A 19,178-nucleotide genomic window follows, 5' to 3' on the forward strand; every position below is an offset into this window, starting at 1 on the left:
ATTGCCCTTCTGAGATTCACGATAACATTCTCAATTTACAGTCCGTTCCTTCGCTTCCTGGAACTCTGGCGAATTTATTCCCTCCCTCTCCTCCTTACTTCCTACCCCTCCCAAGTCCACTGGAGGCCAAAGGGCAGGCAGGTCCAGGTCTGGAAAGAAGGGGCCCAAAAGGGCTTCATGAACTGCTTGATGAAAGAGGGTGGAGGGGGAGATATTTCAGGCCAAGAAGAAGAGAAAGTGAAGGAAACAAATATTTCTGAGCCCTATACTGAGCTAGATACAACATGGGTGCTTTCTCACCAGTTACTCATTCCCCTACATTCCTCAAAACAATCCTGAGGTTGGTATCAGGATTTCCATTTTAAGGATGGGAAGATTAAGGCTCAGAGAGGCTATGTGACTTCTCAAATATTGCACAGCAAGTGATGAGAGTCAAGGTATAGACTCTCGTCTGCCTGAGTCCAGGGTAAGAATTAAACGAGGTAAATGTTGGTCTGAAAAGAAATGAAAAGATTGGAATGTGGGCAAAGGTTGAACAGGATTCTACCCCCAGGGCCAGGCAGGGAGCAAGGGACTGGGTCAGTGGCTGGAGAAAGAAAGAAAAGAAAGTGAAGTCACTCAGTAGTTGTGTCCAACTCTTTGCAACCCCATGGACTGTAGCCCACCAGGCTCCTCCATCCATGGAATTTTCTAGGCAAGAGTACTGGAGTGGGTTGCCATTTCCTTCTCCAGGGGATCTTCCTGACCCAGGGATCGAACCTGGGTCTCCTGCATTGCGGGCACACGCTTTACCGTCTGAGCCACCAGGGAATCCACAGTGGCTGGAGAGGAGTCAGCCAATTTTGCTTTCATACTTTTGGACAATATGCTGGTAAGCTGTGGGGACCATCCTTGGTGCCAAGTCCAGTTCTAGCTGTTGTTCCTATCTTCGGGTTGTGAGCTGCAATGGGTCCTGGAGGGCTTGGGAGAGATTTTCTGTCTGAAGGTTGGGGCTGGTAATCTTGGCCAAAGACCCTAGGGATGAGATGAGAACACCTTGGGGGGGAGGGAAGGGTGGCTGTCTTCTTGGCGACAAGGAACAATTTCAACTGAGATGATTTCACCCAGCAAAGGGCAAAGGAGAGACAAGAGATAAGGAAGTCCTGCACTGTGTATTGGGGGGAGGGGGAAGGAGGGTCAGAGAGAGCCGGAGGCCAGCACTGTGCATACATGGAGGGTGGGATGGACTGGGGCGGGAGGCCAGGGATCAGCCCTGTGGGTCGGTGGCTGAGTGGATCCGTGGCTGAGTGGATCCGTGGACTGGGAGGTCCTGGGGCCAGCAGTGTGGGTGGTCTGGGGAGGGTGGAGGGGGTGGTCCGTGGAGTCGAATTCAGGGCAGTGCTCTCTAGGCCTGGAGCCCAGGGGTGGGGACCCGGTGAGGTAAGGGCTGAGGGGAATGGGGAACAGGGAAGTCTCAGCATCGCTCTTGCCCCAGGCTGAGGATTCTTTGAGCTCCTACCGAGTCAAGTCCTTCTCTGGCTTGGCTCCTAAAATGAATGGACATCCCTCCCCAAGCTGGGGCTTCAGCATTAGACAGGTCATGAGGGAGGGGGCGGGGGCCTGGGAAGCTTGTACTCTGTGTGTGTGTATGAGGGAGAGAGGGAGACAGAGAGAAAGAAAAAGACAGAGAGAGATCCGTTGGATCCAAACTCTTAAGACAGCCCCAGGAGACAGCTGGGGCCAGGAACTGCCCTCCCTGAAATGTGGTTAATTAGAACAGTCCAGACTGAGGTTGTAGAAGTAGTAAGACTCAGACTCCCTGAAGCCAGCCTCTTCTTTTAGAGGTGAGGAAACTGAGGCATAGAAAGAGGAGTGGCTGGTTAAGATCTCACAGGACTTAATAAAAGGGAATCTTCCTGCCCCCCAAGCCAGGCCCCCGTTACCCTCCAGAGAATTGGCAGCGATTGTTAAGATGACTCACTGATGGGGATCAGTGGTTATCTCCGGTCTTAACATCCATCAGAATGTTACTTCCTTCATTTTAAAATAGCATTAAATAAATAGCTCCTTTCTCACAGAGTTGATGAGAGAAGAAAATGACCAAGAGCTTAGAACAGTGTCTGATGCGTAGTAAGCACCCAATAAATGTCAGACATGATAATGATGACGGCGGCGATGATCATAAAAGATGACGCTGTTTTAAAGGTAACGGCCATTTGACATTGAGTCTGATCTTGCCCCGGCTGTGCTGGAGCCACAGAGCTGGGCCACCCATCCAGGAGGGAAAGGGGAAACAGCAGCTGTCTGGGGTGAGGGGTCTGTCTGCCCTTCCCCATCAGGGTCCCCAGCCTTGCATTTGCCTGTTCGGTCTGCCCTTCCTGGTCTCTGCTAGGGGGTTCCCCTGTGACTCATGAGAGTCCAGACCCCTCCTGGCCAGCAGCACCACAGCATCAGCCTGGGAGCCCCCAAGGGCAGGGCTTAGTCCTGCATCACCACTTGCTCAGCCCAGTCCCCCTGGCCAGCCACCCACTCCCCCCCACCACCCCCAACCCTCAACCCCGCCCCAGCCCCAGAGAGTTCAGCAAAGGCCGCTGCCTGCCACGTGGCTGCCGGCCGGCACAGCGTCCGCCTCCTGCCTCAGCCCCCGGGCCTGCTGTGGACCGCCAGCAGCTGGCTTCCACATCACTCTTCCTCTGGGCTGACGCACGCTCTTCTGGTACTTTGCACAGTCACTCATTTAATCCCGGGAGATCAGCTCTGCTCTTATCTCCGTCTCGCGGAGGAGAAAACTGCTGCAAAGAAACTTCGAGGGATTTGTCGGGGATCACGGAGCTGGTCCAGGGTGAGCCAGGCACCACTACAGTACACAGTTCTGAGGGCCCCTTCCCCGTCCTCCTCCAGGATTTGGTGGCCGAGGTTGTGTGAGTGAATGAAGGGCTTGGTGCCTTGCGTGCACACCGTGGACCGCTGTCTGGCTGCGACTATCGCAGTATCAAGGTTTCACTTCCTCTCCCTCTTGACTATGTGGGAAAGGCCTCACTGCCCGTTTTGCGCTATGATTTCAGTCCTGAGGTCGGCTTTTCTGTTCTCGTCTCTTCCCCACATCCGACCTCTTTCTATTTCTTATTATTTGTCTCGCCACTCTGCAACCCCTCGCTGTTCACCTGTGACCTGTCCCCTCAACCCTTCCCCACTTCCCGATTGTACTGAGTCCCAGCGTCTCTGCTTATTGGCTGTGGGGCAGACGTCTGTAAGGAACTGGCCAATCAGAAGCTTTCTTCGGCTCCGCCCCCAGCATCTCAGGATGTCAGTTCGCTGTGCGGCAGACATTCTTAGCAGGGATATGCACGCGGTGATGGGCTGGGTGGAAAGAGAAGGACTGTCTAGAGAGGCATGCGAAGAGAGAGGTTCAAGGCAAGACCGAGTTGGAACCACAGAGGCCAACCTATTTCTCCAGGTTCCTCTCTCCTAGTTCTGAATTGCTAGGCCCTCCTTCTGGGGTGTGCTAAGTACAAGGCATGCTACTTCCAGAACTTCAGCACACTCTTTTTGCACTTCGACTTTCCTCTGCCCAGCCCGTGGGCCTTAAGAAGTGGGCATGGACCCCGATGTTTACTCGCTGGTGTTTGCTCCTGAGTCTGGCCTTGGTCCACTTTGGCCCAGGCCAGATGGCGCAAGCTGGATGGTGTAACAACCCTTCCTTCTTCCTCGGCCAAGAGGCTGCCCCTGACCCAGTTCCGCTAGGGCTCTGAGGCTGAGGGGTTTGTCCACAGGGAGGAGCTACATGGAGCAGCCCCAGGTCCTTGTGATGCTATCTATAGGATGGTGGAGGGGAGCAGACTTGCAGGTGCCCACCAAGACCAAGGAACCAGGTGACCTGCAGGTGCTGGTTGGTACTGCCAGGGGCTCCTGGCTGGGCTTGGGTTCCTGGGTGTAGTGGGGACCGCACAGCTCTGTGCTGCCTGAATAGCAACCCTGAGTGAGAGATAGAAATGCTTAGGGTGATGTGCTTTGCAAACAGAGATGACCTCTGCAAACTCTACCTGGCTTTACAAACGGTGGTTGGAGCCTTCAAATGCAGGGGGGCAGGTTGAGGCAGGAGGAGCCCACTGGCCTGTTCTGGGCTTTTCTGTAGTGTAGTGAGTGATTGAGTAAGAATTTAGCAGCCAAATGGGGACCAGCTGCCTGCTGGCTATATGAGCCCTGAGAGTTATCAGCAAATCTGTAATGAATTTACCTGGAAGGTCTCTGGGGCTGTGGGGAGCCTGCACTGCAGACCTCAATCCATTTCCTCCTCCTGTCTGGGGCAAATCCACCTGGGGAGGGAGTGATTTCTCTAATATGCTCCAGTCTCAGAAGCTGCCTTTGCCTCTGGGTGCATGTGTCACCTGGAGTTAGAATTAGATTTGGTTATGAGTGACAGAAAAACTCAATTCATAGTGTGTTAAATAAGCTCAATTTTTATTTCTCTCTTAGATAAATGAAGTCTGGTGGAATCTAGTCCAGGTTTGTTATGGTGGCTCTGCAAATGTCAAGAATCCAGGCTCTTTCTATTTCATTGAGTCACCGATCTCAAACATGGCCTCCAACTCATGGTGCAACACGGCTGCCAGAGCTCCAGCCATCATTGCAGCCAGCTAGAAGGGAGTGGTAAAGAGGAGTACCCTCCACACACTGTAAGTCACATCCATAAGTCACACAGATTACTTCTCTGTATATCCCACTGGATGAAATTTAATCATATAGCTGCACCTAGCTTCAAGGGAAGACCAAAAACTGTAAACTTTAGTCTGGGTGGTCTTATGCTGAGCTTAAAATCAATAATCTTGTTGCTGAAGGAGAAAGTGGAACAAATGCTGGAATACAGCTAGCTGTCCTTTTCGCAGCATGAGACTTGAGTAGAAGGTTCTGGGTGCTGCCCCTCTGGAGAGCAGTTTGGCTGTGGGGAGTGGGGTCCTGCCTCCTCATCCAGGCTCTGCCTCCAGCTTTGGGGCTTGAAGTTCCCCTTGAAACTCTGTGGGTAGCAGGAGTATGATTCTCGTGGAGCCTCCAGTAAGGAGAGGATCAGTTTGATGATCAAGGCCAGCCACGCCATCCCAAAGAGGATCCACAGTGACACTGTGTTCTGGTACCACAGCGGGTAATCCCGGGAGGGGTCCATTCCTGAGGGAGAAGCAAGGTCAGAGGACGCAGACCTGGGGAAGTCAGGGCCGAGCTCCCCAAACAGAAACAGACACACATGGCTTTGTGTGTATAAGCAGAACGTGGGAGGTCCAAACTGGTCTGAGATTGTTGGGATCACCTCCCTAGGATTCTAGGAAGCCTCCCTGGATTAACTCCTAGAGTTTTGACCCTAAAATTCCTCTTTGTCTTTCTGAAGGACTCTGCTTATGCTCTATCCCAGTGGCTCTCAAAGTGGGGTCTGTGGACCAGCACCATCAGCATTGCCTGAGAGTTTGTTAGAAGTGCGAATGGTCTGGATTCCATTCCAGATCACTGAATCAGAAACTGTCATAGGAAATTCTCCAAGAGTGTATAATACCTGTTCTGCGGTTTGCCTGTTTCTATGTTTGGTTTTCTCAAAGGAAAGGCAGTTTGCCAGGAGCTTTAGGAAGAAATGGAACGGCTGGGGTTTGTATCCTGGCTCAGTTCTCACTAGCTGTGTGACCGTCATCTGCCTGAATGTCCTTCGCCTGTGAAATGGGGACAATAATTTCTCCTCCTTGGCTTTTAGATAGGTCCTACATTCTCATCCCAGTGCCCACCATCTACTTCTCCAGACTGGATTTGCAAGTCTCTCCCCTGGAGCGCTGGGCTCCGGTCACTCTGGTTCTTCCCCTATTTCTCCATCTATCAAGCTTCCTGTCCCAGGGCTTCTGCACTTGCTGGCCTTGCAGTTCAGAATGCTGTTCATTTCCTCACCCTTCAGATCTCAGCTCAGAGTCTCGACTGAGCCCCTGTGTTACCCTCTCCCACAGCCCTTGTGCTTTGGCCGGGTAAGTTACTCTCTCTGGGCCTCAGCTTCCTCATCTATGAAACGGAGACAACAAGAGGCTCCACCTTCTAGGACTGTTGTGATTATCATATGGTTCATATCGTAACATGCTCAGGATGGCACCTGGCATGTAAGGTCTGTAGCCAGGTGACTGTTTTTCTCACCTTTGGAGCCCCACGGATCGGGACTGGATTAGGAACAACTGAAGGAGGAACCAGATGGGGCTCCCTGTGAGACTTAGGTAGGTCATGCCCAGAGCCTGCTCCAGGGGTTTCCTGTTGGCTCAGTGGTCAAGAATCCGCCTGCCAAAGCAGGAGAAGAGGGTTCGCTCCCGGGTCTGGGAAGATGAGCCAGACCACACGCTGCAGAGCAACTAAGCCCGCATGCCACAGTTACTGAGCCTGTGCTCTAGAATCTGGGAACTGCAACTACTGAAGCCCAAGTGCCCCAGGGCCCGTGCTCAGCAACAAGAGAAATCACCAAAATGTGAAGCCCACACACCGCCACTACAGAGTAGCCTCACAGCAACGAAGACCCAGCACAGCCAAAAATAAATTTGCAAATATATAAAATTATATATATAAGAGGCTGCTCATAACTTAGTTCTTCCCTCTGTCCTGGGGGTCTATCTTATCTCCCTCATCAGATCAAGATTGTTCAAAGAGCAGAGATCTGGCCTTTTATTTCCTTGACATCTTCTGTCTCCGATCACTACACTACCCACCTCTCTGTCCACTTTCCATTCTGTCCTGCTAGCCCCAACACAACCTCTCCTCGCTGTCTTCCTCAGCCTGGACTGATCTCCTGGGTCCCAGCTCCGGGATGAGTGCACAGCCCTGGACCTGACATCACCACCTGGCATGAGCCCGGATTGGATTACGCTGATTGGGTTAGGAGGCCACGATTCCGCTGGCGGTCCCAAATGAGAGCAGCTGTGAGTCAGCTCTCTGCCCCCGGTGACCCGTCGGCGTGGCGTGCTCCTGTTGATGGAGCGGAGGAGGTGTTCTTCTCCCTTCTTATTTCATTTTTTTTTTTAAGCCGAAATCATAAGCGGCAGGAGAACTGGCAGCTGGCAAGGCGCTCAGCTGAGTTGCAAATGCAATTGTGGGAAGTGGCGGCTGGCTGCAGAGCCAAGGAGGAGCTAGCGGCTGGGACCTGGGGGCTGCTCTGACCACGGCGTTTGGACAAGAGGAACGGCTGTGAAGACAACACGCCCTGCGGCTGCTGACAAGGGACATGGAGGCCCAGAGTCCAGGTGGTGGGCCTCAGCATTCCCATCTGAGAAAGGGGTTTGACCCTTTCCCTAGAGGACAAGGAGGGCTGAGAGACACGGGGAAGAGATGAAGGTGGATTGTCCCCTCTCAGCTATGGAAGATTCCAGACAATATGCATATGAGGGTCCCTGGCTTGGGAGTCTATCCTAGACCTGTCCTTGGCTTGCTTGCACTTTGACTTTCATTAACTTCTTTCTCATCTCTGGGGCTGTAGATGAGGCAGCTGGGGGCTGGGTGTGCAGGCTGGGCATCGCACAACCCTGAAGAGCTGCCATTCACACTGAGCACAAGGAAGATGTGCTTGTGGACCTGGTGTGGCCTCTGTCCTTGTCCCCGCTAGGCTCTATGACCTTTAAGAATTACAAGTACTATCATGTCACCTACCCAGCTCCTCTGAAAACCTTCAGAACTTTCCTGTAGTTTTAGGACAGAGTCCAGAATTCATGACTCGGCCTGAGAGGGCCCTCTATGTGATCAGGCCCTGCCTCCCTCTCCACTCTGAGCTCCCTGCTTCCCACTGGATGTGGGTGCCCAGGAAATACTCTTCTGACCAGTCCAGCTGCAGCAGCCTCAAGCCAGAGCTGTGTTATCTCACGTAAAGGGTAAATGAGGGCACGTGTGGTCACTTGTCATGAGGCGCTGAGAAGGCTGCAGAAGGAAAAGCGTGTGGTGCAGGGGACAGAGCTGCCCACTGCCACCCCGAGGGCGTGGCCTGCCCGGCACCCCTGTGGACTTAAAGGGCCCTCATGGGTTCATACCAGGCCTCCTCAGTCAGAGCATGTGGTGGGCGGGGGCTCTGGGGGGTCTGCACCCCACACACCAGCCTCCCTGCCGTGTCAGCCCCACGGGGTGGCTCGCGGGGCAGCAGGGACCCTCTGATCAGCCCTCCTGGTTCCTGCAGAGATGGCTGTGTGGAGGTCGCTGCCCACCTCCCAAGCCCCCGCTCCCCCCATGGCAGAGGCCTTGTCTCCTATTTCCAGGGTGCCATGTCTAGAGAGACCTGCCCCCTCCCCCTGGCCCTGCCTTCCCTTAGGGGACCACGGGGCCTCAGGACATCTTCACAGAGCATCCTTAGCACCCCACAGAGGTTCATCCAGACATGCTTCTAAGGAGCCTACTGTCAGCTCTTCCCACCCGGGACCGAACTCTGGAGCCCGAGTGATCAGTGGGCACCAAGAGACTGCAGGTAGGGGTCCCATTCCCATTCCTCTTCCCCACCTCTTGCACTGGGCACCCTCAGAGAACAAGGACTCGTGGGTTTAAAACGGGCAAATCCTGAGTTTCATCCTCTGAGCCCTGGGGTAGGGGGAAGCGTTGGTGGGAGGGGGCCAGAACTACTACAGAAAAGCCCTGAGATTTTCAGAGGAGCTGGGCAGGTGACATGAATTTTTGTTTTGGCTGCCCCCCATGGCATGTGGGATCTTAGTCACCCAACCAGGGATGGAACTAAAGCCTCCGCACTGGAAGCACAGAGTCTTAACCACTGGACAGTCAGGGAAGTTCCAGAATTTGTAATTTTTAAAGGTCATAAGAGCCAAAGGGGCACAAGGACAGGGGTTGTACCAGTCCACGGGTGCCCTTCTCATTGTGTTCTGTGTGAATGGCAACCACTTAGGGTTGTGCAGTGCCCAACCTGTGCAACCAGCCATATGCAATGGCCCTGCCTAGACTAGGGAAATGGCAGGGGGAGCAGAGAGGAGAGGACAGATCCAAAACTCATTCTCTGAGCTGCATGTGTGTGTGTGTGTGTTTGGGGGGGCAGATGAGGCCTTGGGGACATTGGTGTCACCTCTCCTCAGACACATTTCTCCTCTGAGGCCAGGAGTGGAAGCATGACTCACTTGGAGGAAACCATCCCAAAGACTTCCTTCCAGAGCAACAGTGTCCCTTCCAGGATGGGGGACATCAGGAGGGGACATCAGGAAGGGACAGCATGAGGCCCCGACATCGGACCCTGGGGATGGAGAGGTTCAGGGAAGCGGACTCGGCCCACAGGCCAGAAGGCACTGAGCCATCACTTAGCCCAGCCCCTCATTTTACAGACAGAAACACTGCGGCCCAGACGTGGGTTATGGGGGGCCCTCTGGAAAGGGTAAGAGTTTTTGGAGGCAAAACCGATCAGAATTCGTATCCTACTAGCTGTGTGATCTCAGGCAAATGGCGCTCTCTGAACGTCATCTTCCTCCTCAGTAAAATGCAGTGACAATCATTACTCTTAATGGGCTAGCTGTTTGTTACTTTGGTAGGACCTCATTTCTTTTTTTATTAAATTTATTTACTTATTTGGCTGCACCGAGTCTTAGTTGTGGCACGTGGGATCTAGTTTTCCCTGACCAGAACTAGATGAAACCCGGGCCCCTGGCATTGAGAGCATGGGGTCTTAGCTGCTGGGCCACCAGGGAAGTCCCGGGACCTCATTTCCGTATTCCAGGCTGGGTTCTGCGGTCTCGGAAGGAGAGAGCGGACTCCTCCCCGGTTTAGGATCAGCGATGGGAGGGGGGCACATCGCCCCCCTGAGGCCTGCGTGCGGTGGTGCCGGGGGCCACTGCTCGCTTGGTGACCCTTTAGGGGCAGGGAGTGATGGGGAAAGAGGCTGCCCCTGCGCCCACAGAACGCCCCTCTGCTGCCCCCTGCTGGGCATCTGCCCAGCTGCAAGGACAGTTGCTCCCGGGGCCCTTACCTTGCCTTCGATGGGTGATGACCATTGAATAAACCCCACCCTGGACACTCTGGACCACACAGCCCTTTCTTGCTGACACTCAAGAATTTGGAGGCTGACTGGGGGCTGGGAGAGGCTGGGGTTTTTTGATTCTCCCAGGCTCTCCTGTCAGATACCCCTGGACTGTGATGGGGGCAACGTGGCCCTCAACCCAGGGACAGGAAGAAATTGGCATTTTGTGGGGAACGGTAAAGTGGAGGAGAGGTGAAGTGAGAGGGGCCCTGGCCAAAGATGGATGGGGGAGGGAACTCAGAGGCCCCCTTTATCTGAGAAGCTTTAAAAATAACACAGGAGCCTGTGGGATTCTCAGGCAAGTCCGAACGACTAGAAATGTGGCTTACGGCCCGAGGCGCTGGGTTCAAACTCCAGTTGTCACTTTTAGCTGGGCGGCCTTAACCCCATCAGACCACAAAGGCAGGTCGAACCAGCCAAACTAAGCCTGTGTGCCCTGGACTTTGGGTCCCCAAACCCCCACAGGGCTGGGCACGCAGCAGGTGCCCAGGGACGCGGGCTACGAGCAGAGGCGTGCAGGGTGCCCCTCACGTCTCACCAATCACGTAGTCGCCGAAGCCCACGGTGCTGAGGGTGACAAAGGAGAAGTAGAAGCCTTCCACGTAGGTCCAGCCTTCCATGCGGTTGAAGAGCAGTGGGGGCAACAGCAGAAAAAGCAGGAGGCCCGCCAGGAGGGCGCTGGAGCCCGCCAGCCACCGGGCCTTGGCCGGGTCCTGTGGGTGCACACGGCGCCCAGCCCCCGTGAGGCTAGTTCTGCCCGGCGTGTGTGGCCGTGGGGCGGCAGTGGGGGGTGGCGGGCAGACAGCCTTGGGGGTGCTGAGCAGCAGACGGGGCTAGCACTCGCCCGGGAGCTGCCCTTGGGGCTTCTTTACCAGTGCGTGTTCTCCAGGCTCCTGAAGAAGCCTTGGCAGCCTTGTGCCTTTCCCATGTCTCCCCACCGATGCCCCTTTGTTACTGAAGACACCCCCATTCTGGGCAGTGACCCCCCCCCCAATCCCACTACACTCCCACCAGGAACCCTGATTTCCAAAAGACCCTCTGCTTCCACCAGTGACCCACTCCCTGGAGCACCCCTTGACTGCCAGCATCCATCCTTTTCTCCCAGAGACTCTCCCTCCAGGCAGTGACGGCCTGTCCATTGGAGACCCTGATCCCTCCCCCCCATCCCGGTGACCCGCCCTCCACCCTGCCCCCGCAGACCGCTTACCTTCCAGGCGCCCCCCAGCCTGCGGGCACAGCGGTGCACGCCCCGCAGCATGCAGTGCCCCAGGCGGTTGAGCACCACGAGGTTGAGCGGGATCCCCACCAGGGCAAAGAAGATGCAGAAGAGCCGCGCGGCCATCGTGCGGGGGCTCAGGTTGCCGTAGCCTGAGGCCAGAAAGGCGGACACGTCAGGGAGCCTTTCCATCCTCAGGGGCCCCGGTTCTACCATTGCTACAGATGGGACGCGGCAGCCAGTATGCCCTTCCCAGGCACCGCGCAGGGCCCGACACACTCCCTCCCTCAGCCCAGCCTCAGCCTCCCTTCCCATGGAGGTCATGCCCAAGACCTGCAGACTGGAAGACGAAAAACGTGAGCATCCCGTTTGTCCTAGCTTCCCTTCCTCCCTCCCTGGGCGGGCAGAGGGACGTGGGAGGGGGACGGAAGGATGCAGAGCCCCTAGTCGCTTCCTTCAGGACAGATCTGTTGGTCCCTCCGGCATCCCCTCACAGCGGGACGTCCCCTACCCCGGGCAACAGGGACCTGCCAGCTTTGCTCTCCACTGTATCTCCAGCACCTCTAACTATCCAGACCATACTAGGTCCTCAGTCTTGTTGCTGAATGAATGGATGGGTAGCTGGCTGAATAAGTGAGCAAGCTGGTCATGGGTTTTACAGATGATGAATACTTTTGGGACTCAGGCCTGTCCTTCTGGCCCAGAAGTGTCCGTGGGCCTGTCAGACCCTGTTTCATTCTAGGTCTTAGAAATCACAGCCCTCCTGGGGTGCTGGTCCCAGGGTGCCAGGGAGGGAGCTGTGCCTCTTAGAACCTCTTTCTTCCCTCGTGGTGCATTCACGTGTATTCCAGTTCAGTTCAGTCGCTCAGTTGTGTCCGACTCTTTGTGACCCCATGGACTGCAGCACGCCAGGCCTCCCTGTCTATCACCAACTCCTGGAGTTTACTCAAACTCATGTCTATTGAGTCGGTGATGCCATCCAACCATCTCATCCTCTGTTGTCCCCTTCTCCTCCTGCCTTCAATCTTTCCCAGCATCAGGGTCTTTTCAAATGAGTCAGCTCTTTGTATCAGGTGGCCAAAGTATTGGAGTTTCAGCTTCACCATCAGTCCTTCCAATGAATATTCAGGACTGATCTCCTTTAGGATGGACTGGTCAGACCCTTTTCCTCCTTTTCTGCATTTCCTCCACCTGTGTTTGTATGTGTAAGTGTGTGTGTGTGTCAATGTGTGTGTATGTGTGTGTGTGGTCAATCAGAATCAGAAGCTTCCCTGTTGTCCACTCCAGAAGGGCTCTCTTTTTCCCTACTATTTAGAATTTCTACCCTAAAGGCAGGCACTTTTGGAAGGAGCAAAGCTGGCCCCTAGATGGGTTTTGAATTCTCACTCTGGTGTTTACTAGCTACATGACCTTGTGGAAGTTGTGCAACCTCTCTGCCTCAGCTTCCTCATCTTTGACACAAGAAGCAGCAGCCTTATTCTTAGAGGTCAGACCATGTGGACAAAATGAGATCTCAAGTGTGAAAGGGCTCCTTACAGCGCCTGGTAGGTAGATCAGGCATGGAGGGGTAGGTGGAGACCCCTTCCTCGGCCCTCCTCACCCTCAGAGCTGGCCCAGACAGTTATAGGGCTACACCAAGCAGAGAGAAGGGAGAGGGACAGAGTCCACGTTGGGGATGGTAGAGCTGGGCAGAGAGGCTGCAAACCTCTGAATCAGGTGGGCCTGGGGCAGGGGGTGTAGCAGGAGTGGGGTTCAGAGATGAGGGCGCCCTGCACACCCGGGAGGCCTGGAACCACAGTGACTGTGCATCAGTACCCCCTCCTGCTCTGGAGCTCAGGGAATGCTGGTGGAGTGGGTATTTTGGAATTTATTAACGTGTCAGCATTTATTGAGTGCCCACGGTATGCCAGGCTTATGCTAGACCCCTGGGGTGTAAGAATGAATGAACATCATCCTGACTTGTCCTTCTGGGCCCATGGAGTCAAGGGGCCTCCCAAGCACGGTTGCTTCAAGGTGGAGGACTACCCAAGCCCCCGGTAGCCTGAGATCTGTTTCGAAGAAGTATTGTCTAATTTAAAGCCAGATAAAGAGTGCTCTGGGTGCATCTGCTTAGCTCCACTCTGGGGAGGAAGGGGCGGCAGGGGGTGGGGTGGGGCGGGGTGGGAGTGGGGGATCCCAGGCAGGGGGGTGGCTGGGATCCTGGTTTCCTGGGCCAGCGTCCTGGCTGGAGGAGGTAGCACCCCCACCAGTGGGGTCAGCCTGCCACCTGGTGGTGAGTATGGTGTCATGCAGGCGCCGGGGCGGGGTGTCCAGGCTGGTTGATGGGGCAGCTCCACTGAGTTATTTCCTGGGTGTGGAGCTGGAGGGATCTAGGCCACTCTTCTTCTCCGAACAACAGCCCCCTGACACCCTCCCAGGACAAGTTTCGCCTCTGCTCTCCTGAGGACGGGGCCAGGGGAACGGGAGTGAGAACTAGTCCGGGTGTCCCTGTGTGTGGGCGAGGAGAGGGGCTTGGGGAGGATGGTGATGGGTGTGAGGAGATGCCTCAGTGAGCTGGGGGGAGGCCTCTGGGAGTGGCCACCTCTGCCAAGGCTGAGAACAGGGGATTCTGTCCCTCCTTCCTTCCCAAGTTCCCCTTATTCTCCCGCACCCCCTCCGCCGCCCTTCCAGGCTCAGTGTTATGTGGGCTTGAGCAGACCAGGACCCTTACAGTGCCCAGAGGGGTCTTTGCCGCTATACAGGGGACCCTCTGCCTCCTGAAAGCTTGTGTGGCTGAAATCCCCAGAGCAGCACTTCAGAAACCTCCCAGGAACCCGGGTGGAGGGCAGGAGCCGATTCAGCACATCTTCCGTAAGACCAAGGTCCCGCTCCCAGGTGGTGTCCAGGCTGCTCGGCCTGACTGTGCCTGAGGTCCTAGTAATGCCTCCGAAGGTAGACGGCCCCTGGTCTCTCAGGCAAGGCCACCCTCCCCAGCACCCCTCCTTGGCCCCATCCTTCTCTTACCGATGGTGGTGATGGTGGACACGGAGAAGAAGAAGGAGCCCATGAACTCCCAGCGTCCCATGCTGGTGGTGTTGCCAAGGACGATGTCCCCATTTTTGTATGCCTCGATGATGCCCTGGGGGAGAGGCTGTAGTGACCACCAGGCTCTCTGGGGCAATGGGGCCCCTGCACCCAAACACACACACATGCACACGCACACACACGACCGTCCTTGTAACCACTCTGATCTCAGCTCTTCCTGTCCAACCAGGGCTTCCCCCAGGGCAGGGAGCATGGGGGCAACTCCTTCCCCTCTGTACCCTGGAGCCCAGATCAGCCCAGGGTATCTCACTGGCTGGGAGAACTCCATTTGTCCTCTCTCCTGTTCACTCTCATTCTTGCAACAAGCCCTGGTCAGGGTCAGCGTGTGAGGCATCAGGGGAGCTGAAGATGAAAGAGACATGACTTCAGTTTTCAGTGGGACAAAGCCAAACCTAACTCTGTTTCTTTTAATTTTTAAACTATCTATCTATTTATTTTTGACCATGCCTATCGGCATGTGGGATCTTCGTTCCTTGATCAGGAATCGTCCCCCTGAATTGGAAGTGCAGGTTTAACCATTGGATTGCCAGGGAAGTCCCCAAACTCAACTCTGATACAGTGTCAGCCATGAAGCTTTAGGCACGCAGACTGTGCAGCTACATGATTCTGGGCAAGACAGCCAACTTCTCTGTGCCTCAGTCTCTTTCTCTGTAAAATGGGGATACTAATAGCACCCAGTTCATAGAGTTGTTGAGGTTTAATGAGTTATTAGGTGTAATGGCTTAGAAGAGTACCTGAAACACAGTTAAGGTTAGCAACTGCTATCATTATCATTATTATGAATATAATGCTATAGAAATATGGGATAGGAAGGGTGTGCATTCTGATGGGAGTGGGGGCAGAAGGCTTCACAGAGAGGGTGATTGGTTTTTTCTTAACGTACCAAAGTACAAAATATAGTTTTATTATGTGTGTTTCCCCCCATAATTCTCTGTTTTCTGAAATGTGCTTATTTTGCCTCCATATATACTTTAAAAAAGGTGTGTCATCAACTCTAGCACTCTGTACAGATGCGAGAAGGCAGCTGAGGGTGATGTTTTAGTTGGGCCTTCCTCGAGGGTTAGCTAGGATTGTTCCTGGTAGAAGGACATTTAGGTAAATAGGACCACAGGCGCAAAGGCTGGAAGGGAGGACTGTGTCTGGGATATAGACTAGGGAGGCTGAAAGGTAGCTGGCAGCCAGGCTGTGCTTGGCTCTGCCAGCCCAGGGATGGGGTGGCAGGCCTCTCCCAAGGTCACTGACTAAAGCGGAAGCAAGCTCAGGTATGTATGCTCTGTGGCAGTTGGCAGCGCAGAAGATGCTGGCAGATCCGGAGAGGAGAGAGTCCTGCAGGGGTGAGTGATGGAGAGGGCCTGGCCTGCATCCCGGCATGGAGTGGTCCAGCAGGCACAGAGAGGAGGCACTCAGAAGCCCGGGGCTCTGGTCTTATTTGGTGTGGGTAGTGAGGGACGCATCTAAGAGCACTGTGAAAGTGTGTGGATGCGGGGAAGAGCAGAGCTGCTTACTCTTGACCCTGGCGAATTTGAGGGCTGCTAGGAAGGTGCAGAAGGAGAAGGGGATGGTAGAGGATGAGATGGTTGAATAGCATCACCAACTCCACGGACATGAACTTGGGTAAACTCTGGGAGATGGTGAAGGACAGGGAGGCCTGGCATGCTCCAGTCCACGGGGACACAAAGAGTCAGACACTTAGCAACTGAAGGACAACAACAGGAAGTTACGTGAGCATGTCTGCCCTCACTGGGGATGTCTGGGTTGGAGACCCCACATCTGTATTCCTGGGGATGGCTGAAGCCACGGGGGGCTGTGGAAGGAGGTGAAGTGGAGGTGAGCAGGAGGTGGGTGGAGGGGAAGAGATGAGAGCTCTGCCAGGAAACTTGGGAAGCAGCCCCATACGCAGATCTGCACTGAGGCAGTCCTCATGGCAGTTGAGAGCCCCAGCGCCCTGACTATGAAGCCGTGCCTTGGTATGTAATCTCTCTGAGCCTCAGTTTCTCCATCTCTACAATGGGGATGATAATAATGGCATCTGCCTGTGAGACAGGTGGGGCTGGAGCGAGTTCACACACTAGGAACAGCGCCTGATACACAATAAGCGTGGCACAGAAGTATTTCCTATCATTCCCATTGTGGTCACAGTCACTTTTTGGGGGGCCGGGCTGCTCGTAATTGAAGTTCACCACCTTTCCAAGGGGAGTGTCACACAGCCTCCGGGACTAGGCGGTCTGTATTTGTAGAAGTTTAGAGAAAGTGGGTGGAGGTGTCACCTGAGATTCTTAGCAGAGATAGTCCTTCCTCTGCCCGGCTCCAGGCCTGACACATCCGCCCAGTCCCAGGGCTCAGGACTTCACCTCCGCTCCAACGCCCTTGTCCTCTGCCACCAGACACACTTCCCTGCTACCTTCTGGGGACCAGCTTTGGGCTGCCCACTCTGGGACACAGACCCTGCTTTCCTCGCTTAGGGGAGGCACGGGAACTGCAGGGCGGGGACGTCTGGCTAGGTGTGCAGCTGTCTGCGCCCGCGGACCAAGCCGGGGACCCGGAGATGGGAGCTTGCGTCGGATCGGAGCAGCTCTCCGTCCAGCCCAGGGTCGAAGGATACCTTCATCCATCGTGACGCCTGCAAGAACCCTGCTCTGCCCGCCCCCCTCCCCTCGCCCCGCTGAGTCTTCCCCCACCCGCTCAGCAGTCTCTGCCCTCCACGACCTCTGCATCCTCCCACCCGCTGACCCCTGAAGACCCTCCGGGCCCTCTCCGAGTGTTCTCAGACTCGGACAAACCCGGGTTCAGCCACCAAACGTCCCTGTACCTGCTGTTTTCTTTTTGCGAATCCCCGGGCCCCTGGCTCCGCGCTCTGCACACCCTTTCCTCCCAGCCTCCAACCATCTTGCTGCCGGTCTCGCTCATCATCAGACCAGACCAGCGCCCTCTGCTGTCCCCATCCCCAGGTCTCAAATTCGCCCCCAGGTCTCCTGTGGAAGGGGCCATGGGTGCCCCTTCGCCCTTCGCCCGCTGTTCGACCCGACACAGCCCTGAGTTCCCGGGTGGACTCCTCCCGCCTTCTCCCAAGCCGAGCAGCGCGCTCTGTCCTAACGCTGCCCGGACCCGGTCGGGCCCCACCAGCCTTGGACCCCGTCAGCGCGCCCCCTATCGCGGTCACCCTGAGATTTGGATGCTTGAGCCGCGCAGCTCCCCAGACAGGGAGGGGAGAGTCCCCTCTCGCCCCGAATCCTGGGGTCAGGGCGCCGCGCTGCGCATTTCTCTCGCCCGAGCCGGGCTCTTTGCATCGGGGTCCATCCAGCCCAGGACTCTGGTCTCCACCCTGCAAGGCGCGCCCCCAGTCGCCCGCGCGTCCGTGCCTTCCACTTTATTTCGGAGAAGTGCTCCTGGCGGTGCCCGGACCAGAGCCGGGCCGTGCCCTTTCTCCCCGTGCCCGTGCGCTCCGCTGCGCCAGCGCCCCCGCGCCCGGGCCGCCCAGACTCGCCCCTCACCCGGATCAGCGAGTCCAGCGCCGGGCCATCCAGACACGTGAAGTTCCGCAGCAGCGCCCACTTCTCGTGCTGGAATCTCTTGCTGGAATCGTGCGCCGCGGGGCTCTCCAGCACCCAGAACACGCAGGTGCCCAGGACCAGGTAAGTCAGGTAGGTGAGCAGCAGGAGTAGTGTGCTCGGCACCCGCCCCGCGCAGCCCCGGACCCCGCGCTCGCTCGCATCCCACATAGCCGGAGAGGCGGAGAGGCCGGAGTCGGGAGCCATGGACCCGGACCGAGGCTCAAAGGAAGGGCCAGGGAGGAACTCGGTTGGTCCCTTCTCTGGCCAACGCGCGCCTCTGCCCCGTTTTCTCAGCAAAGGAGGTGTGTGCTGGGGAATGGGACAGCCCTGCCCCACCCCGCCCTGGGATCCAATCCCCAGGACAAAAAGAGGCCAAGCTGTGGGCATCTGGCTCCGCCTCGAACGCGTGTGGAGTGCCCACCCCCAGGCACGCCTAGCTCAGAGAGAAGGGGAGGACTGTTGGTGACCGCAGGCGCTGGGAGAGACCGGCCCAGGGCCTCCCCGTGTCCTGTATGTAGCAAACAGTGGGAGGAACTACTGCAGACCGCACTCGGGGGGAAGAGAAAGTGGCAGGCAAGTTTATTTTCCTGGGGCCCTGGGATTATCACCAAGGACTCGCTGCCCATCAAGTCCTCTCTGGATCTCTCCCATCATCATCCTTGCCTTATATACCCAAGGATGAGAGATCCCAGCAATCTATCGCCACTTGCCCAGTGAACTTGGGAGGCAAGAGGAGTCTTGGCCAGTGGGCTTGTCCATTCCCTGCTTCTGAAGATGCCCACCCCCCACCTCATTCCCTCCTCCACCCAGGATGGAGGAAGGATTCAATATAAAGAGTCCTGGGGGTTCCCCTTTTCTCAGGCTTCTTCTCCATGCCAGGACGTCCTGGGTGTAACCCGGGTGTCTTGCTGCTGTAGATCCTTCCCTGGGTGTCCCACCCAGAGCCTTCTCGGCTTCACGGTCTGACCTCAGTCCCTTCCAGAGGCCCCTGGTCTGTCTTGGTGAGAGAGGTTTGCAGTCCTTGGTGAGCTCGGGCCTTTTGATTTGTGCGTGTGTGCTAAGTCACTTCAGTCGTGGCCAACTCTTTGCGACACTGTGGACTGTATGTAGCCCGCCAGGCTCCGCTGTCCCTGGAATTCTCCAGGCAAGAATACTAGAGTGGGTTGCCATGCCCTCCTCCAGGGGATCTTCCTGATCCAGGGACTGAACCCACGTCTCTTAACATCTACCTGCATTGGCAGGTGGGTTCTTCACCACTAGTGCCCTCACCTGGGAAGCCCCGGCCTTGGGATGGACTGGTATAAATCTGTCTTTTCCTTCTGGCCATAGGTGTCACAGTCTGGCAGGG

The 19,178-nt window shown here is 55.9% G+C and overlaps 1 protein-coding gene and 1 long non-coding RNA gene across 4 annotated transcripts; one reads left to right on the forward strand and one right to left on the reverse strand.

Moving 5' to 3' along the window:
- Positions 1-529: 529 nt before the first annotated feature.
- LOC133059032 (uncharacterized) lies at positions 530-7,319 on the forward strand. 3 transcript variants are annotated; one of them, XR_009693473.1, is made up of 3 exons: positions 530-871; positions 4,456-4,655; positions 6,765-7,319. It is a non-coding gene; the product is annotated as an uncharacterized LOC133059032 (long non-coding RNA). The 3 variants fall into 3 exon arrangements; XR_009693474.1 differs by lacking the exon at positions 530-871 and adding an exon at positions 2,778-2,821; XR_009693475.1 differs by lacking the exon at positions 530-871 and adding an exon at positions 3,816-3,862.
- On the reverse strand, positions 4,439-18,178 carry KCNK17 (potassium two pore domain channel subfamily K member 17). The gene is made up of 5 exons (XM_061146070.1): positions 17,771-18,178; positions 14,199-14,313; positions 11,187-11,347; positions 10,518-10,692; positions 4,439-5,142 (listed from the first exon to the last, which is right to left on the reverse strand). The coding sequence occupies exons 1-5, from the start codon at positions 18,032-18,034 to the stop codon at positions 4,847-4,849; spliced, it is 1,011 nt and encodes a 336-aa protein (XP_061002053.1). The 5' UTR covers positions 18,035-18,178; the 3' UTR covers positions 4,439-4,846.
- Between the last annotated feature and the right edge of the window lie 1,000 nt (positions 18,179-19,178).

The sequence above is a fragment of the Dama dama genome, chromosome 7, assembly GCF_033118175.1.
Source record: "Dama dama isolate Ldn47 chromosome 7, ASM3311817v1, whole genome shotgun sequence".
NCBI lineage: Eukaryota > Metazoa > Chordata > Mammalia > Artiodactyla > Cervidae > Dama > Dama dama.